The 19,622-nt window shown below is 43.9% G+C and overlaps 1 protein-coding gene across 2 annotated transcripts in view; it reads left to right on the top strand.

Annotated features, from left to right (window-relative positions):
• Window positions 1-19,622, top strand: part of Lars2 (leucyl-tRNA synthetase 2, mitochondrial) — a 96,022-nt gene that overhangs the window by 48,980 nt on the left and 27,420 nt on the right. For both annotated transcript variants that reach the window (NM_001413842.1, XM_087563027.1), the window contains 4 exon segments: window positions 4,585-4,692; window positions 5,051-5,210; window positions 14,229-14,333; window positions 18,552-18,667. In NM_001413842.1, coding sequence (NP_001400771.1) covers window positions 4,585-4,692; window positions 5,051-5,210; window positions 14,229-14,333; window positions 18,552-18,667 — 489 coding nt within the window.

A 19,622-nucleotide genomic window follows, 5' to 3' on the forward strand; every position in this document is an offset into this window, starting at 1 on the left:
AGGGCTGGGAGGCTGTGGAAACCTGCATCTTACATCTGTCTAAGAGCGACATTGACTCCCCAAAGGCCGTAACTGGAAGCTTCAATAACATCCTATGACTAAGGACAAAAACAGCACAGATTGGTTATTTAAGATTAAAAGTAAGCCTCTGTAGGAGTCAATAGAATTTCTAGAAGAAAATAGATCCCAGGGAGTTGAGGGTGATCCAGCACCCCTGTATAGTATCATCTGCAGTGCCTAACAGGTAATAAAGATTACTACATTTGCCTGGCGGTGATGGTGCACACCTTTAATCTCAGCACTCAGGGAGGCGGAGGCCGGCAGCCCTCTGTGAGTTCAAGGCAAGCCTAGTCTACAGAGCTAGTTCTAGGACAGCCAAGACTGTCAAAGACAAAGGCTATAAAGACAAAGAAACCCTGTCTTGAAAAGCAAAACAAACAAAATTACTGCATTTTTTAAAAGCCTGCGACCCAACAGACAGAAGTCGAAGTTAATTGATAGCATGAAGGCATTTGTTATATAAATGAACAGACTTAAAAAAAAACGCTGATTGTTGTGAATCTCAGAAGAGCTGAAACCGCCTTCAACTCTGAACTGACTGAGAATATGGACCAACTGAGTACATCTGGATCAAAAGCTTCAGTGCTTTTCTCTAAGTTAGAGAGAAAAGACATAACACCAACTCTGTGCAGTGAGGGATGTGTGATGGGTGTCTCAGGGCTTCTACACTGGGAAGAGACACCATGACCATGGCAACTCTTAAAAGGAAAACCTCTAATTGGGGCTGGCTTACACTCAGAGGTTTAGTCCATTATCATCATGGCAGGAAGCATGGCTGCACACAGGCAGACATGGTGCTGGAGAAGGAACTGAGAGCTCTACATCCTGATCCACAGGCAGCAGGGAGACTGTACCACACTGGGTGTAGCTTAAGCATGCGAGACCTCAAAGCCCACTCACACAGTGTCACACTTCCCCCAACAAGGCCACCCCTCCTAATCGTGACACTCTCTAGGGCTGAGTATGCAAACCACCACAATGGGGTTGAAAAGCTAAGAGATGGACACAATATGTTAAACTGAGAGCCATGTGGGAAGACTCTAAATAGGTCTGGAGAGGTAATTACGAGCTGCATTAATTCTTACAAATTTTGACCAAGAGCCATATGAAATCATGAAATATTGTAAAGGCAGTGATGTCAGAGTTAAGGGGTAGCCTTTAAAAGAGATCTATACATTTTCAAAAATGGTATGAATGTATGTGGCTCTGTGCATGTGAGTACAAGTGCCTAAGGAGGACAGAAGTTTTAGATCCTTTGAGACTGGAATTACACCTGGTCGTGAGCCTCCCAAGTGGGTGCTGGAAACTGAACTCAGGTTTTTCTCAAGAGAAGAAAGCACTCTTAACCACCAAGCCATCTCGCCTGTCCCCGGAATTGTGTCTTTATAAGAACATTGTGCAATAGACAGAGTGGTGACAGGTACCAGTCCAAATGCTTTTGCAATGGTCCCAGCATGTAGAATCTACACTTAGGTAGGAGAAGTAGAAGGGGGTTAGATAAGTGCTCAGAGGCACAATCTCCTGAGCTTGATGATCTGTTGGGTAAGAGGATGCAGACAGGGATAATACCCAGGAAGACCTGACTTGACTGGGGAGCTCAGGGTTAGACTGCTCTCTTGGTTAGAGCTAGCCCTCATGGGTAAGGTAGTCCTTTTGAGTTCGAGGTGACCATCAGACTCTTCAGAGCAGAGGGAAAAAATAATAGATTGAAAATTTGTTCCAGAATCGTAAAGATCAACTGAGAAGGGATGTCCTGAACACCTGGCATGATAGGAATTGGCGTGCACTAGTAAAGTCCTGCTGTGTGTATAAGGATGAGACATTGGACCAACTAAGGATGCTTTTAGCTCAAACAACTGAAAACCCAAGTCATGGTGGTTTAAGCAAGTGGGAAGCTACTTTTCCCACATAATGAGAAGCAGTTGCTGGGAACAGATTGGTGGGGCGTCTGACTGGGCTTCTCAGGACTTCTCTCGGCCGTTTCTTCCTGCGTGTGATCTTAGGGTTGCTAGATGGTTACTGCAGCTCCAGATACCACATTTCTGTTCAAGACAGAAGCAACAGGAGCAGTGCAAACAAGTCCTTTGTAACCTAGAAAGCAAGAGCTTTTTCAGACTCACCCCCCAATAGAATTCCATTCAAGTTAAAGGAGAGTGCAAAATGGACATGGCTTTTCAGCTCTGCAGCCCAGGCAGAGGAGGAGTGAGCTCTAGGACCTGGCTTGGCTTGAGAGCTGTCTTCACAAGGATCTTCAGAGCTCTGTGCTTGCTCCAGTGTGTCCACGTGGTCGGCTTAGGAGCCAGGCTGTGTCCAGGAGCCCTTTCATGTACTTATGTTCCAGGGTCTAAAGACTCTGACCTCAGAAACAGAACTCCGGAACAGAAAACCACTTTATTAAAGGCTGCTGTACAGTGTGTTCTATTGCTTCCCCTCAACCTGCCCTCCAGGGTTATTGGCTGTGGATGGTAAGTATCAACTCAGCCACTGGCTGACAAAGAGGGCTGAGGTGGCAGAAAAGACAGTGCAAGCTAGACCTGCAGAGCAGTGCAGGTCTATCTCATGGGCAGCTATGCTATGTCACCCATGAGGGAGGAGGGTGAATGGCCTTTTCCAGGTACGACTGTTGAATGCCTCATTCCCATTACCAGTAGTTTTAGCTAACTGCCCTTGTTAAATGGGCAGTTAATAAATCATTTCCAAATTGTACCCTGCCTAAGCAGGACAGAGGGGGATGACTTCCTCCAACTCTGACATGTGCACTTCCTCAGGTTTATTGTTATGAATGAAAGCTGCTGATTCACTGATTGGAAACAGCCGTGTAGAGAGGTTAAGATGTTACTAATCCAGACCCAAGTTTTCTTGGGGTAACTCAAGCCCTCTTAGTAACCATTTATTGCTCCTGCTATAGTTGACCTGGCATCTTGGCGTCCATTAGGTAAATCCTTGACAGAATATAAATAGAGTTCGCTTTCTTTGGAATATACAAACAGATCTCCAGTTTCAAACAAGCAAAGGGCTGTGAACTCTGTCAAATGGGATGCGAGCCCCAAAACAGAGCTTTTCTCTCACTGTGCTGTAGCTGCCTAACTGCTCTTAGAACCAGTGCCTTTAAAAAGATTTATGACTTTCTTTGCTCTGTTGCTATCAGAACTTCACATTGGAACATGGAATTTGGTGTAACCTGAATTTCTGGTTCTGGTTCTACTCTAGACTAAACCATCTCTTTTCCTTTGGGAGGAGACAGCTATGCTTTTTGTTTGTCTGGTTGGTTGGTTTTTGTTTTGTTTCATTGTTTTGTTTTGTTTTTTTGTAGACACTTTCATTTTTGAGTGTTCGTGCACAGGGTCTCTTGAACTCTAGTTCATGTTGCCTTGGCCTTCAACATATATTTCACCAAACCTGATTCCTCAGGATTTCATACCATTAAAAAAAAAAGGCTAAAAACCTAGTGTTCCCCCAAATTTTTGTGTTCTGTGAGCCAAGAAGACTTCTATGCCTGTGGTTGGTTGTGATTGGAAGAGTTGCTGCCAGTACTACTTGCCCTGGGTAGACAAGACCAGAACTGCTCCCAGGCTTGGTAATTGCAGCCCCTACAAAGAGTATGGATAACTGTGGCTAGCAAGAGCTGAGGAAATGTCACGCAGGGAACTGAAAAGACCTTGTTTGGTGCTTCATGATACTGGTTTCGTTTGGTCAGTTATATTTTATTTTGTAAGAATATTCATAGATTTGCTTAGATTTTAGGCCAGCAGCATCTGTCTAGAATTAGCACGTGAAAACATTCACATTTCTTCCCATTTGAATGCTTGGGCCTCATCTCCATGTGAATGTTTTAAGCTAAGCAGGAGCTTTCCCATCCTTGACTTGAAATCTGGGAAGAATAAAACAAATCAAAACCATTGGCTGCCAGTATGCCAAGCATATAATGTCAGCTCTGTAGGAGGAAGCAGGAGGGTTGGTTTTAGACACACACACACACACACACACACACACACACACACACACACACTGAACTTGAAGAACTTGAAGAATTGGAGCAGAACAGGAAGAAGAGGGAAGGAGGGGGAGGAGGAGGAGAAATGACCCAGTGATTCTGGGAAGGGTGATACAAAGTTCTGTGGGAATTGGAGGCAGTCAACTGGAGTGTTCTATGGCAGGGACAGATGGGGAGAGGTGGTGCTCACTTACAGATCTAGAACTTCTTTTGACCCCCAGACTCAGACTCGGGGAGAGAAGCTATAAACACATTCAGCAAAGATTTAAACTGAGGTCTTTGTCTATTAGCTTTCTTTCTTCCATGACACCTTGAGCAGAGGTAGGTCAGGTCTGTCTTGCTTAGGGGTTTGTGAATCAAGTGTCTCTGTTGTGTTTTGCTACTTCAACTGAGGCAGCAGAATGAGGAAGTCTTGAGGGAGTCTGACATCCGGAACTTTCTTCTATTTCCCCATCTTTCCTACCTCAAGCTCCACACCATTTCATATGACCTTTGCTACTTTTCTGTTCTTTTTTTTTTAATTTCCCTAGGCCATGCAGGATGCATTGGCAGACCTCCCAGAGTGGTATGGAATAAAAGAAATGCAGGCCCATTGGATTGGAGACTGCGTAGGCTGCCACCTGGACTTCACATTAAAGGTGACAAGACACTGGCACAGCATTAATGTGTTTTGATCTCGTTTGTGTTTTGGAACCTTTGAATATATAGCAGCCCTTTACCAGACTGCAGCACTGTCCATCAGAAAGAGAACCGGGAAGACATCTTTCTGAGCATGCTTTCTCTGTCTTCCTCTTGGGATGCCTGGTGCTGAGTGCAGGAGTGCAGCTGACCAAACACTCCCTGTTCTGTTCTTCTGCCTGGCCTCACCTCTGCACACATTCTTGGTCCTGTGGTCAGAAGCTGGCGTGGCTGTTTGGAAATGAGAGAATGGGTGGCATGGGGGAGTCCCAGCGCTCAAGAAGACTGAAAATAAGATACCATGTTTTATCCCGCCAGGTTGATGGACAAGATACAGGAGAAAAACTGACCGCATATACAGCCACACCTGAGGCCATCTATGGCATCTCCCATGTGGCCATCTCTCCTAGCCATGGGCTTCTACATGGCTGCAGCTCTCTGAAGACAGCCTTGCAGAAGGCACTGGTCCCTGGCAGAGGTGAGCTACAAGATGAAGCACAGGCTCTGGGGTTATCTCCTTCTGCAGGACAGCAGTTCACTAGACCCATACACTTCCCCCGTTTGCCATTTTTCATCATCTGTTCTTTACCTTAGCCATAATTTTTAATTTTTTTTTTTTTTTTTAGATCCCAAAACCCAAGGGTAAAACCGCTCTGGGAACATTTTAGTTTGATTGTCCTGGGTGTCTCTGAGCCCCTTCTAGAGATTGCCCAGAAGCTCAGGTCTTTAGTTTTGATTTAGTATCACTTTAAAGCTTTCTTCTGATAGGGAGAGAATCTTCTGAATTTTTAATTCCTCTAGCAAATAAAACTACTAAAAAAGGACAGTGAGATGGCACAGTAGATAAAGTGCTTATCTTTGTCAACCCCAGTGACCCACATGGTGGAAAGAGAGAGCAGACCGCAAGAACCCACAGTCCCTTGACTTATACTCATACACATATTGTGAAACACACACATACCCCTAGAAACAAATTAATGTACTAAAAATTCAAAACACAAAGCTACAAAAAGAACGTGTGAAAGGGAGGACCGCACACCTTTGGCTAAACATAAAGTTGCAGCCATCCAGGGAGGCATTTGAGGTATAGAGCCTAGAGGTTAGAGAAGACGTTATTGACAGATGTAGGTCTCTGCATCCTTATGCCTCTTCTTACGCTGCGAACTTTAACCTGCATCTCACATCTGAATTATCGAGGGCTCAGACTGCTGCGGATGACGTAGACTGGAGAGACAGTGTCACGACAGCTTACTTCTGCTCCAGACAGTGATTGTTTCCTGAGTGCACGGAGGGCAACTTAGTCACCTGCCCTTCCTAGGAGCCTGCTGGGGCCCAGCCTCCTGGGTCAGACATGAGCTTTTTACAGTCCTGGCTGTAAGTGCTCTGGACATAGGGCAGAAGACTTCCCAGTATAAGGCAGGTCTTGTCATTCTCCTTCACCATTTTTGTTATGTCTTGAAGTAGAGGAAAGATGCGAGTTAAAATTCCATGTGTCCCTTTAAGGCCTCTGTGCCCATATCTCATGAATGCTTGGTCATCAGGGAGTGCCACTATTTGATTTTTCCTGATGGGATTTCTCTGTGTTCCTGGAACTCTCTCTAGACCAGGCTGGCCTGGAACCCAGATCCTCCTGAGTATGGGATTAAGTGGCACTATTTGAAAGGATCAGGAGGTGTGACTTTGTTGGAAGAAGTGTGTCACTTGGGGTGGGCTTTGCTAGACCCAGTATCTTTTCCCTCTGTCTGCAGATAAAGATGTGGCTCTCAGCTATTTCTCCAGCACCCCTCCCGCCTGCCACCATGCTCCCTACTGCCATGCTTCCCGCCATGATGCTAATGAACTAAACCTCTGAAGTAAACAAGTCCCAAATAAGAGTTGCCATGGTCGTGGTGTCTCCTCACAGCCTTAGAACACTGACGTAGACAGTTAGGAAGCAGAGAGAAAAAGGTGACTGCCTTCTTCTTTTCATGACATCCAGGATCCAAGCTCATGCAATGGTGCCCCACATATTCAGGGTGGGTCTTACCCTCTCTGTTAAATCCTTCTGGCCTCACCCTTATAGACATACCCAGAGATTCCAAAATCCTGATAATGAACGTTAATGGTCGCAGGTAGTTTGTTTGTTTGGTTGTTTTTTTAACTTTGTTGAAGAAGGAGGAGGCAGAAGAAGAACAAACAGAAAAGAAAGAATTAATTTAATTTCAACTTTTTGAAGGGAAAACTCAGGTTTTAGACTTTTGAGTTATTTAAGATTCCTTGAAGCTGTGATAGTTGAAAGGTAGATGCTGAAAAACTAAATACTGTAAGGAACCAGCTCACACATTTCCCCTACCTCGTAGTTCATTTGGGGCCACAGAATGAAGTACTTTTAATAATTAATGAACTAGTAAGTTATAAAAGATTGCAGTCCCTGAGACGAAGGACATCATAAATTCAAAGTACCTTCGCTGAAAAGCTGAGGAGTATCTACCTTAGTTACTTTTCTATTGCTGTGCTAAGACACTGTGATCATGACAATTTATAGAAGAGTTTATTTGTTGGGCTTCCAGTTTCAGATGATGAGTTTATGACCACATGGAGGGGAACATGATGTTAGAACAGTAGCTGAGAGTTTAAATCCTGATCCACAGGCACGGGGTGGGTGTGGGGGGGGGGAGGGATGGAGAGAGAGAGAGAGAGAGAGAGAGAGAGAGAGAGAGAGAGAAAGAGAGAGAGAGAGAGAGAGAAAAGAGAGAGAGAGAGAGAGAGAGAGAGAGAGAGAGAGAGAGAGAGAGAGAGAGAGAGAATGAACGAAATATGCTAACTGACCATGGCATGGGCTTTCGAAACCTTAAAGCCCACCCCTAATGACATAAATCCTCCAACAAGGCCACACCTCCTAATCCTTCCCAAACAATTCTACAACTGGGGACCAAACATTTAAATATATGAGCCGATGGGAATCATCCTTCTTTAAACCACCACAGTATCTAAGTACATGTGACCAGCCACATGTTTGAGACCACTTTGGTGCTAGTGTACCAGACTGGCTTGGTCATTTCATTTTGTAACATCCCATTTGGAAGAGCTCCTGAGCTCTTTTCCCCATCTTCTCTCAATAATCCTGAAGCTGTTCCAAATGGAATATTATGCTTGGCTTTGAGCCTTTACAGTCCTAATCTTCAGAATAGAAACATGGCTTCATTCGGTCTAAATCAGTTCATTCGGTCTGTAGATCAGTTAAGTTAATACATCAAGACTCTGATTTTGTTTTGTCACATTGTATGGTCACATACAGACCAGTATGGTATGTTGAGCGCAGTGCAGTTTTCTCATGCCTGCTCTGAACCCCTGCTTGCTGTGGGCCCATAGCCTCTTTCTCCTGCAGCCCATAGCCTCAGCTGTTGTCATTGCTTACCATTGCTAGCTGGCTTACTCTTCCCCTCATTGTCAGGATTCTAGGGCAATAAGTGTCAAAGTAGTGGCCATAAGGATCATGGTAGCACAGGGGACTTAGTCTGCCACTCTCAATTCAAATTTTACCATTTGAATTCCAGCTTTTATTGAGTTGGTTTCTGAACGCTGGCTCCTGATTTGCCACAGACAACTGAGAATCTGGTCCCATGGCCAGGAATGTATCTCAGTTGCTTAGCCTGTGCACAGGTTCAATCCCTGGCAACATAAAATAACCAAATAAAGGAATCTACTTTCAGATGCATCCTTATCACTATGGAAAGATGCAGTACTTGTATATCTAGTTTTCTTAACTGAGCAGGTGGCTGGTCCTTGAGTTCGATGATTTTAGGTAGTCCTTTTGGAAAGAGGAGATACCTTGAGGAGTTGTAAGAAGGTGACCCAAGTGAACAGGGTAAAGCTTGAATGGCATTGTACTCACAGGGATCAGCTTATCTCACTAGTTGTAGTAGAAAATGATAAAGACCACAGAGCAATGAGAGTCAGTGAAGAAGAGGGACCATCTCAGAGAAGCATCTGGAAGGTGGGTCAGAGGATACCTCCCTGACCTCTGGCCTGGCTGATGGGGCTGCTGAGATACTGACTAAATGTATAAGATTTTTGCTTAGCAAACATGGTGCAGGTTTCTTTATAAGAAAAAGTACAGTGCTTGCTCTGAGTTCTGGGAATTGACTTCCATGATTACTGATGTCACTCCCTTTTCTCCACTGACACCTCTGGCTCATGTAATTTTAATTTTTTTAAACCTTATTTTTAATGATGGTTCTTAAATGCTTTAACCTCCCTTGTAGCCCATCACCCACAGAGGAACTGGAAAAGAAAGGATATGAGGGAAGCAGACCTGTTTAGAAAGTCTCTTTGGAGTGACTCCCATCTGTGTTATCTGGAAATCTCCAGTTTAGTTCACAGGTTAGCAGCACATTTGAAAACATTTTACGGATACACCAGCAGTCCAGTTTTTAGAGTCAGGACAGTAAACGCGAATCAGCAGTGGTGGCACGACCTAGCAGAGACAGCCAGGCCTCAGCCTTGGCTCAGGTCAGCCACAGGGACCCAGAGGGAGGCCAGGAAAAATTCTCAGCTGTGCCTCTCAGCCAAGCGAAGAAGATGGGAGACCAACAAGCACTGCACAGCTAGCTCTATAAGCAAGCCTCAGGGACATCCTCTGTCACTGTGTGTTGAGTCCTGTTTATACCCTCCAAACATCACGTGTCCTCCCTGGGTCTTGCCTTGGCACATGTGTCTGTCTTAGCTGACATCATTCTACTAATCAGCCTGAGTTCACAGAAGTGACAAGAAACAGTAGCGTACCACCAGAAGTTTTCTGGTGCATTTTTCTTTATAGAATCCTGACATATACAGCTTAAATACACGGTATAAGGAGGACCAATACATACAAATTGTTAACAAAGAATCCTTCATCACATGTCCTTTCACATGCTTGCTCTAGCAGAACATCCTCTCTCCTGTGTCTGCTTCAGCTAAATGTTCCTTCACATGTTTGCCCCAGCAAAATACCATCCACTGGCTTTCCAAAGAACCTTTCTTTAAATTTCCACTTCAGACTTCAGTGTTATTTTATTAGCTATGGCTAGAAAGGGCTGGAACCACATAGCATCAGGAAAGGGATGTCTTACGAGTTCCAGGGTTGTCTGTCTCTTAATTATTTTAAACCTATATATAACATAGTGTATACTAGATCTTACCTATTAGGGTAAACAATTGCCTTACATCTCTTCCTCCTCTACTCCTCTTTTTTTTTCTCCAAATTTCACTTATTTTATCTTATGTGTGTGTTGAGTGTTTTGCCTGAATGTATATCTATGTACCACATGTATGCAGTACCTGTGTAGGCCAGAAGGTGGTGCTGGATTCTCTGGAATTGGAGTTACAGATGGTTGTTAGCTGTGTCATGTGGGTTCTGAGACCTAAACCCTTCCCCTGGAAGAGCAGCAAGCGTTCTTAACTGCTAAGCCATCTCTCCAGCTCTTCCCTCCTCTTTTGGAGACAAGCTCTTGCTGTGTAGCCCCCAGACTGGCCTCAGACTTGCCATCCTTCTTCAGTCTCCCAGTGATGATATTACAGGTGCGTAGCATACCATGTGAGAGGCTGTAATGGAGATGCTAGTGTAGGACTAGAGTGCAGCTCAGTGGTAGAGTACTAGGTAGGTAGTGCCCAGCATCCACAAAGCATTAGGTTTGACTCCTAGCACCAGGAGAAAACAGTAGGCATGTATGTGTGTCTGTGACCATTTCTGTGTATGTTTGTGTGTGTGTATCTGTGACTGTGTCTGCGTATGAGTGTCTGTGTCTGTCTGTGTATATGTCTGTGACTGTGTCTGTGACTGTGTCTGTGTATGAGTGTCTGTGTCTGTCTGTGTGTGTCTGTGACTGTGTTTGTGACTGTGTCTGTGTATGAGTGTCTGTGTCTGTCTGTGTGTGTGTCTGTGACTGTGTGTATGAGTGTCTGTGTGTGTCTGTAACTGTGTCTGTGTATGAGTGTCTGTGTCTGTCTGTGTGTGTGTCTGTGACTGTCTGTGTGTGCGTCTGTGACTGTGTCTGTGTATGAGTGTCTGTGTCTGTCTGTGTGTATGTCTGTGACTGTGTCTGTGTATGAGTGTCTCTATGTGTATCTTTGTCTGAGTATCTATATGTTTAAAGAAGACAGCTATTGTGAACACATGTCCCTATGGCTTTTGCTTTTATAAATTTTTCCTGAGGAGACATGTCCAAGAATAAATTGTTTTCAAAGGTATGACCATTTTTTCAGCTTCGTCCATGTTGCTTTTAATGGCTTCCAAAAGGGCTTTATCCTCAGTGGTAGGTGAGTCTTACTGCAACCTCACCAGCAGGAGTGACCCTTCTTAAAGTTTTCTCTAATTTATCAAGTGTAAAATGATAAGACATTAAGACTAATTTTTCCCTCTTTCTAATAAAAGTGTAGTATCTATGCCATGTATGTAGGGGTGCTCTCAGAGGCAATAAGAGGGTGTTAGATCCCCTAGAGCTCCAGTTACAGGCAGTTGTGAGCGCATTATGGATGCCGGAACTGAGCTCAGGTCCTGTAGAAGAACAGCAAGTGTTAACTACTAAGCCATTTCTCTCTAAAAATAATTTAAAGAGAAAGAAAGAAAAATTAAGTGATGAGACTCACTGTAGCTTAATGGTAGAGTACTTACCTAATACATATGAGGCCTGGGTTCCAGCTGTGCACGCACACACACACACACACACACACACACACACACACAACAGACACAGACACACACACGCACACAGACACACATGCACACACAGACACATACACACACAGACACACACGCATGCGCGCACACACACGTACACATACATACGCACACACATACAGAGAGAGAGAGAGAGAGAGAGAGAGAGAGAGAGATTAGCATCTATATTTTTTGAAAGTTAAAGAGTACTAGCAGTGTACCTACAGCTAACCATGGCCTCTTTATGCAGCCGCTTGTAATTTTCCAGGTGTGTGTTTCTCGGTGGCAGACAGTCCAGATAACAGGTGTTTCTTTCTTGCCTTCATAAAGCTGAGTGGGTTTGACAAGTTTATTGTGTGAGATGGTGAGGTGGTCGGAGCCAGTTTTCTCTCTGCGTCCCTGATCTGTATCCCTAGAGCTTTCTAAGCTGCCCTACATGTTGCCTATGTCCATTAAAAAAGAACAGTTCTTAGGGAGAAGGGCTTACCTTTTTTTTTTTTTTCTATTTTTAGATAGGGCCTGACTTAGAAGTTGTTTCTGCACATAGCCCATGGCTAGACCTAGCTGCAAAGGGGGCTGGACAATGCTGTTGTTTATTGTGTAGCCAACTAAATATTCTGTTGCGGAGTCATTGGAAGAGGTAGATGTAGTGGTCAGCTGGTAGCTGATACCCAGAGACATTTCTCTGACAGGCCTCTGTCTGCATTCTGTGTCTATATTGCTGTCTCTTTATTCTCCACATTAGCTTTTGCTCTTATTCTGCCCCCTCACTTCCCCTTTTCCTAATGCCACATCATAATATTTCTTCTTTGAGTAAAGACAGTATGGAGTTAGGAATATGGATCCCAGCAACAGGCTCCAGCAAAAGGGGTTTAGCAACTGGATCAGGAGTGCTGGCTGTACCTCAACTTCCAAAGTCCACACTGAATGCCACTCGGCCCGGCCTTCTTCCTGGCCTTCTTGCCTTTATCTCTTTGAAGTGAAAATCCTAATTGTTGGGCTGATTTTTATTTGAGGATTTGTAGAATCTGTTTAGATAACTATATGAAAGTTTGAAATAAGAAATGCAAATTGCAAAGGGCAGCCATTGTGGCTCTGATTAGTGGTGATGTAATAAACACAGGTAAACCAGAGCATTTGTCAGTAACTTCTTGTGCCTCTTTCTTTCCTCTGGACTTTGTATGTTTATGCTTCTGTCCATATATTCTCTAAGGATGTCTACATGTATAGCTCTTTCCCTGCTACTCTTTTTGTTGTAAACTTTATTCATGATAATTCAATGACTGGGTAAATTGCAAGTCATTTGCTATAAAAATGATGATGATGATGGTGGTGGTGGTGGTGGTGGTGATATAAATCAGTTTTCCCTTCCAGCCCCTGTGCCCAGAATGACAACTCTTTTGACACTAATTATTTATTAATAAATGCCTTGGCCATAAGCTTCAGCTTGTTCTCTGACTTACTCTTAACTTATTATCCCTTTTTTTCTAACCTAGGTTCAGCTACCTGACTGTTTTCCCCTCCTGGTTTTCTAAGGTTTGTCTCCTCAGAGTTCCTGAGGCAAATCTCCCTTTTATTCTATCCTGAGTTCAGCTACCTGCTGGCTTATCGCTGTCTCCTCAGAATTCCAGCTCGAATCTCCCATGCCTCTCACTATTTCCTGAATTCTCTCTTTCCCGGCTGGATATCCCACCCTCTATTTCCTGCCTAAGCTCATTGGCCATAAGCTTTTTTATTGACAGGTGATGCTTATAAAAGATTCTCTCTACAATTTGCCTCATAAATATTCATAGCAGGCTCGTGTATACTACGATTGCATTGCTCTATTTATTTACCTGGTTTATTTTTAAAACAGGCTCTTGCCGTATATCCCAGGTTAGTCTAGAACTCACTGTATAGCTCAGGTTACCCTCAAATTCACAATCCTACCCCAGCCTCCAAAGTGCTGGGATTATGGGCTTGCACCACCAGGCCCAGCCTTACTTTCTCATTCTTATGTAACTTTTTACTTTTTCTAAAATTCAGTCTCTTTCTGTGTGTGTCTCTCTCTCTTTCATTTGCTTTATGTTCTTTAAATTTCTAGCAGAATCTTCTCACATTCTCTATAAAAGTCTTGATGCAGTTTTCTCCAAATTCCAGCCTTCTGAACAATCTTACCAGTTCCCTCTTTTGCCTAGAGAGTCTCCCGATGCTGTTTGGTTTGGTTCAGGTCTGCACGGATGTGACCCGCCAGGCCTCGGCTCCATGTCTAACGTCCTCCTGACTTCTTTCTTGAGTGTTCTTGTGACTTTTCTCTGCTGGGCCTGTTTGCTGTGGCCTACACCTGTCTCTTTTTCCATTAGACTTCCATCTTTCAAGAACACACATACTCCAGTATTTCCTAAGTGTATGTGGGAAGGAACTGTTCTGTCCTTGGAAGTCTGGAAATCTCTCTTCTCTCTGCTCCACTGTTTTCTGCTTGCTGGCCACATCGTCACCCACTTGCTTTAGAAGTTCACGCCTCCTCTTTTCACTATGGGAAGGTTTTGCATGTTTTATTTTCACTGCTGGAGATATTTTTGAAGAGTAAAAGGTGGTAATGAGATGCTTTCCTATCTGGAACTCAGAACTCCCTTCCCACTTCTTTGCTTGTATCTGCAGGTAGACAAAGCTTCTGTCCTGTGCTTGTTTAATCTTCTAATTTCCACTGGTGTAAATTACCTGCTAATACCCTTCAAAGGACCAGCTATTTAGCAATTAGCACACGGCATGGAGGATGGTATGATTTTCTTGCTTGTCTGCTCTTGCTTGTCTGGCTGATGAATCTGCTCTTGTTTTCAGATTGCCTCACACCAGTAATGGCCGTGAACATGCTCACCCTGCAGGAGGTCCCCGTCGTTATCATGGCTAAGCCTGACTTGGAAGGCTCTCTAGATTCAAAAATAGGTATGTGGTCATTTAAGTGTCATACATGCTAGTAAATTATGGAAGGTTAAGGGCAAAGGGCTCACAGCTCTTGCTATTACTTGGAGGAGTTTACTGTTGATTCTGTGATGGGTTTTGATTCTTAGTGAAAATTTGTGCTCCTTTTTTTGCCTTCTCTTTGGAGCCGAGGATCATATTTAGTGCTTCACTCATTGTTGGCAAACATTCTACCATGAGCTGCACCCAGCCCTCACCTTCCATGTATCATTTAGTTAAGAACTAACATATTCAAGAGCACAGTGCTACACACTTAAAATTTCTAGCATTCAGAAGCTTGTGGTAGGAAGATCACAAGTTTACCTTTTTTAAATATATTTTTTTGTGTATCAGTGTTTTGCCTGAGTACTATGTAGTTGCCTTGTGCCTGTAGAGGTCAAAAGGAATCAGATCTTCTGGAACTGGAGCTGCAAATAGTTTTAAGCTGTCATGTGGGTTTTGGAAACTAAACCCAATTCTTCTATAAGAAGAACAATTCTTATAGCTATTGAGCTGTCTCTCAAATCCCAAATCACAAGTTTAAAGCCTGTTAAAACATGGAAAAGTCACATCTTTAATAAACAAAAGCAAGCATACAAACACCAACAAAAACCAAAATTGTGTATTTGAAAGCATGTGAGGGGTTTGAGGTAGGCATAGGAGATGACAAGACCACTCAGTGTGTAAGAGTGCTGACCACTCAAGCCTCCCAATCTGGGTGGTGTTCCTGGAACCTAATTCTGAAAGTGATCTTCCAAACCTCCACATGTGCCTACACACATACACACATAAATAAATAAATTTATTTTGCTTTTTTTTTTTTTGAGGAAAGCATATTAAGTACTTTATGTCATCCTGGTTACTATTGAGAATTTAAAAAGCTTAGGCTCATCAATCATGAGTTAGTTCTAAATACTTAGACACATGATATGGGATAATACAACATAGACTAAAAATCTAAAATCAAAAGCCAAGCCAGGCATCTCGTCCCAGCACTGAGGAGGGAGCTCTTGAGTTTGAAGTCAGCCTAGGCTGTATAGTAAGATCTTGTCTTAACTAAACCAAACCAAAACAAAATAAAATTCACCAAACTACAAGCAAGGGCAAAGATGGGAGTTCCAAGCACACAGGATCCTTGTGGGCTTTTAGAATTGTGGAGGAGGCCAATCTGAGTTCCTTACGAAAGGGCCATGAAGCCGTATCTGGAGGCATCTGAGAGACATTTTGTCATTGGCAATCCTATTACGAGTAATTCTCATCTCTTGTCCTGGGGAAAAAGGAGAACAAAGATTAAGCACCTAATGGCAGCCCTGTCCAAAATGTGCCTTCAGGACACACATATGCACCCCTCTCACCTGCTTTCCTGTGGGAGAGCCCAGTCTCAGTGCAGAGCAGCAGCCCACACAGCAACGCCCTTTCTGTGCTGCTGCGGCAACAGTTCCTATTAAAATGACCTCAGGTCAGTTCTGATGAAGTGTTCTGACGAGATGTCAAAGCAGGAAGCTGGCACTGAGCATTCAGGTCACGTCGGACCATTACAACCATGCATTTTATAATTAGTAAGATGTTTTAAACAGCCAGTCAGAGGAAACAGTGAAGAAAACCTTGATATGGCTTTTGGGGGCAGACAAGGGGTGTTTGACATTTTGGGCTAAATCACTGACACAATATTAAGGTTCTGAAGGATTTAGGTGTTTTTAAGCAAGCATGGGAATTTTTTTTCTGTTGTCTTGTTTTCCCTCGGTTGTGTAACTAGTATTTTCTGAGTACTGTTTCTTGTAAGGATAGAAGCAGAAACAAGTAAGAAATAAAGCAGAATTTTCACTATCCCACCTGCACAGTTAGAGTATGTCACATTTTCTTGTCCTAATGTGACTAGGTCAATGTGGTGGCCACCGAAAGGGACTGGTATTGGCTCAGGACACCCCAAGACCATATTCTCAGCACAGAAGAGATGTATTTGCCCCAGAGTGTCAAAGGGCAGGGAATAAGAGAGAAAGAGCAGAGGCAGAGGAGCAGAGGAAAGGAACAAGGGGGAGGGGGTTGTTTGTCCCAGAGGGGGACAAAGGACTGCCTCTGGATAGAGAGCAGACAGACAGATATGGCCTGTAGGAAAATGGTTTATAAAGGTAAAAGGGGAAACATGTCTGTCACCCATGTTAGGATGAGGTGTTAATTTTAATTGGACATGTTAATTAGGTGATCCGAAGGGGGCTTTTGATTGCTGGACTGTAGTAAGTTGATAGCTGGACCATGATAATCAGCCTCAGAAGGAGGAGGTGGCCAAATAAGGGAACAGTCCTTGATGGCCAGCTTTAGGAGTGTAATCTAGTGGTTTTTCATCAAGGCAGAGGGAATGACTAGAACCACATTTGCTTTCTTGAGCTGGCTGGAATCCCTTCTTCAGTCAGTGTCTGCTTTGGAGTGTCACTGAGTCACCCTAAGCCAGACATCAGAATCTAGCAAATGCCCCTTGACTCCTTGCTGACTGTAAACGTGTGTTGGTGTAAACGTGTGGTGTTTGCTAAGGCTCAGTGTCCGCACCTCCAGTCCACTGACATTCATTTGCTTTACTTTGTCACAACACAGTTGGAAACACTATTACCAGACTTTCTGGACCCACAAGCATTTGAATAATAACACAGAAACTTATTAAATTTTATTATAGCTTAGGCCTTAGCTTACGTTACCTCCCAGCTATCTCATCTGACTTAATTAACTCAAGTCTTCTAGCAAGAGTCTCGCCACGCCCTCACTCTCGCTACCTCTCTCTCACTCCCAGTATGTCTAATCTCCTCCATGTCCTGCTGGCAAATCTTCCTGTTCCCCTGCTGCCTCTTCCAGAGACGCTCTCTTATAACAATACCAACATCTGGCCAGTACTTAGCTCTCTGCTGGTACAGAACTAACAATTGAATAATACCAACACAACCTTCACACGGTGCACCCCAACATAGTGCACCTCAACATATTTTATACTGCTACAGAACTTTCAGTCCTCTGCACCTCAAGCCACGCCACTGGAACTGCTTTGCAGAAGAGCTGGTTTAGCCTTCTGGTGTGACCTTCTACATGTATGTCAACATTTTCCATGAGAGAAGTGTCAGTACCAGGAGACATCTTACCAGCTTGGGAGATTGTGGAGTGAGTTTATAATCCCAGCCTGTATGAAAGACACACAGTCCAGACATTTTCCTTACCAGCCATAAGCCTAGATCGGGCAGGTTTGGAGCTGTCCTAACTTACTCTCCAGCTGTTATGGTCCCTTGTACGGTGCTGTTTTTCCTGGCCATGTATTCATGGTCCATCTCCCCTCATGGCTGCCTCCTCTGCCTCTGTCTTCTTCCTCTCCCTCCACTGCCCAATCACAGGCTCTAGCCTTTAATTGACCCGTTAAATTGGGGAGCAAGGTTCACATAGCATCACTTGGTGTATGTAAGGATCTGCTTGTGGGGAAACCACATCTTAGCATTAGAATACAAGCAGCATCAAACCAGCCCACACCAGAAGATATGTTGTTTGTCTCCACTGAGGAAGTGTTCTGGAAAGGGGCCAGGATAGGGTAGAATATTCCCTGTTGCCATCATGTTCAGAACAGTCCATTTTGTCAGCAGCACCATGCTCAGAACCCTGTCCTACAGAATCAACCACCAAAGCCTGCTTCTGTGCTCAGCTGAAGCCAGAACAGTAGGTCCTACCCCCTCTAGGTGATTTTCTTGTGCCCCACCTCATTTCCTGGAGGATATGTGTGGGTTGAAGAATAAATGCTTGTGCAGAATGTTCTGGTGTTCTCGGGGACACAGCATAGACTCCAACACCAGCTTTCAGTGTCTAGACTTGGGGGGTCTTTCTAAGGAATTAAAATGCCATTGGAGCCAGCACTGCTCCCCACCAGGGACCCACTGGAGGAATTCAAGAGGCTTTCCTCCCACTTACAATATATAGTTTCCATGGCATAGATGGTTAAATTTTAGGGCTGCAACTATGTTTTAAGAAGGAAAACCAGATAAAAAGACCTAAAGAAAATAATCAGGTGTCAGGTTCTCCAAGGCTGTGTCCCATTATCTAGTGAGTTTGGTGTGGCTTTCTGTCTTCTGAGGTAAAAGGGACCTGCTTTGAATGTAACACCGCATGTCATTGCACACTTCTTTGTTTTGAGCACTTAAGAGGAACTAATGTTTTCTATTTTTCCTCTCTGAACAGGAATCCCCAGCACCAGCTCGGAGGACACCAGACTAGCCCAAGCTCTGGGCCTACCCTACTCTGAGGTCATCGAAACTTCCCCAGATGGCACAGAGAGACTGAGTGGATCTGCTGAGGTTGGTGCTCCTGGCCTGTGGCTGAGATTCACTCACTCATGAGTCTGAGTGTGATGAGACACGCTCTTACAGAGTCCTGTGTCAGCTCACCCTTCCACTCCCGCTCAACACAGTGGCCTTGGAGCCCTGCTTGGAGCAGAAGACTGTTCCTCTTCAACACCTAGAAGTTCCTTAGCTAACCCTAGAACAACTTTGAGAATCTTGCTTGAGAAGTTATTTTTCTTAGAGAGATGACTGTAGCTGACCCTCCCTGGGGAAGATGATGGCTGACTCCAGATTATTTGCTGTTTACATCTAAAGTTTAACTTGAGTTTATAGACTGTTTCGTTTAAAGTTTACAGACCCTTCTATAAATGCTCAGTGTTTAATCAAGGTTATCTCTTGTTTGATTTGGTATATTTGGCAGGACATGAACTCCAGCTATGCTGAACTGAACCTATAATAACAATTTTGGAATTTTTCTTTCTTTAAAAAAATACAGAAATATAAGAATGTGATTTCATTTTAATCCCAGATGTAGGGATGTGGGGTTGACTATGATTTGCTGTAGCAGAGGCATGGTTTTGCCAGCTGCAGATAGTTTCTGCGATTGTGTGACATTTCGAATTCTGGGAACTTTTCAGAGGGTATATAAATGCTAGGACCCTGATAGGTGGGGTGGGTGGTTGTTGGTCATTCAGGGGTGGTTGTTAGTAGTTGTGCTCAAAGAAGAGACAAAAGGAAAGAAATTAGATTCAGGGATCTCTGTCTCTCTTTCTCCACTCCTTTATCTTCTCTCTCCTATCTAGTGATAGAGGGGGAATTGGGGGGTAGCAAAAAGTAGCAAAGACCAGCTACATGAACCAGAAACTGTGGTGGAGGAGGCTCTGTGGGGATGGAAGGCTAAAGTGGGAAGTGACTGAAAGCAGTGAGTCTCAAACTTGAGCACGTGTCAGAATCGTGCTGGCCTTGTTAA

Source organism: Rattus norvegicus, chromosome 8, assembly GCF_021556685.1.
Source record: "Rattus norvegicus strain SHRSP/BbbUtx chromosome 8, alternate assembly SHRSP_T2T, whole genome shotgun sequence".
Taxonomy (NCBI): domain Eukaryota; kingdom Metazoa; phylum Chordata; class Mammalia; order Rodentia; family Muridae; genus Rattus; species Rattus norvegicus.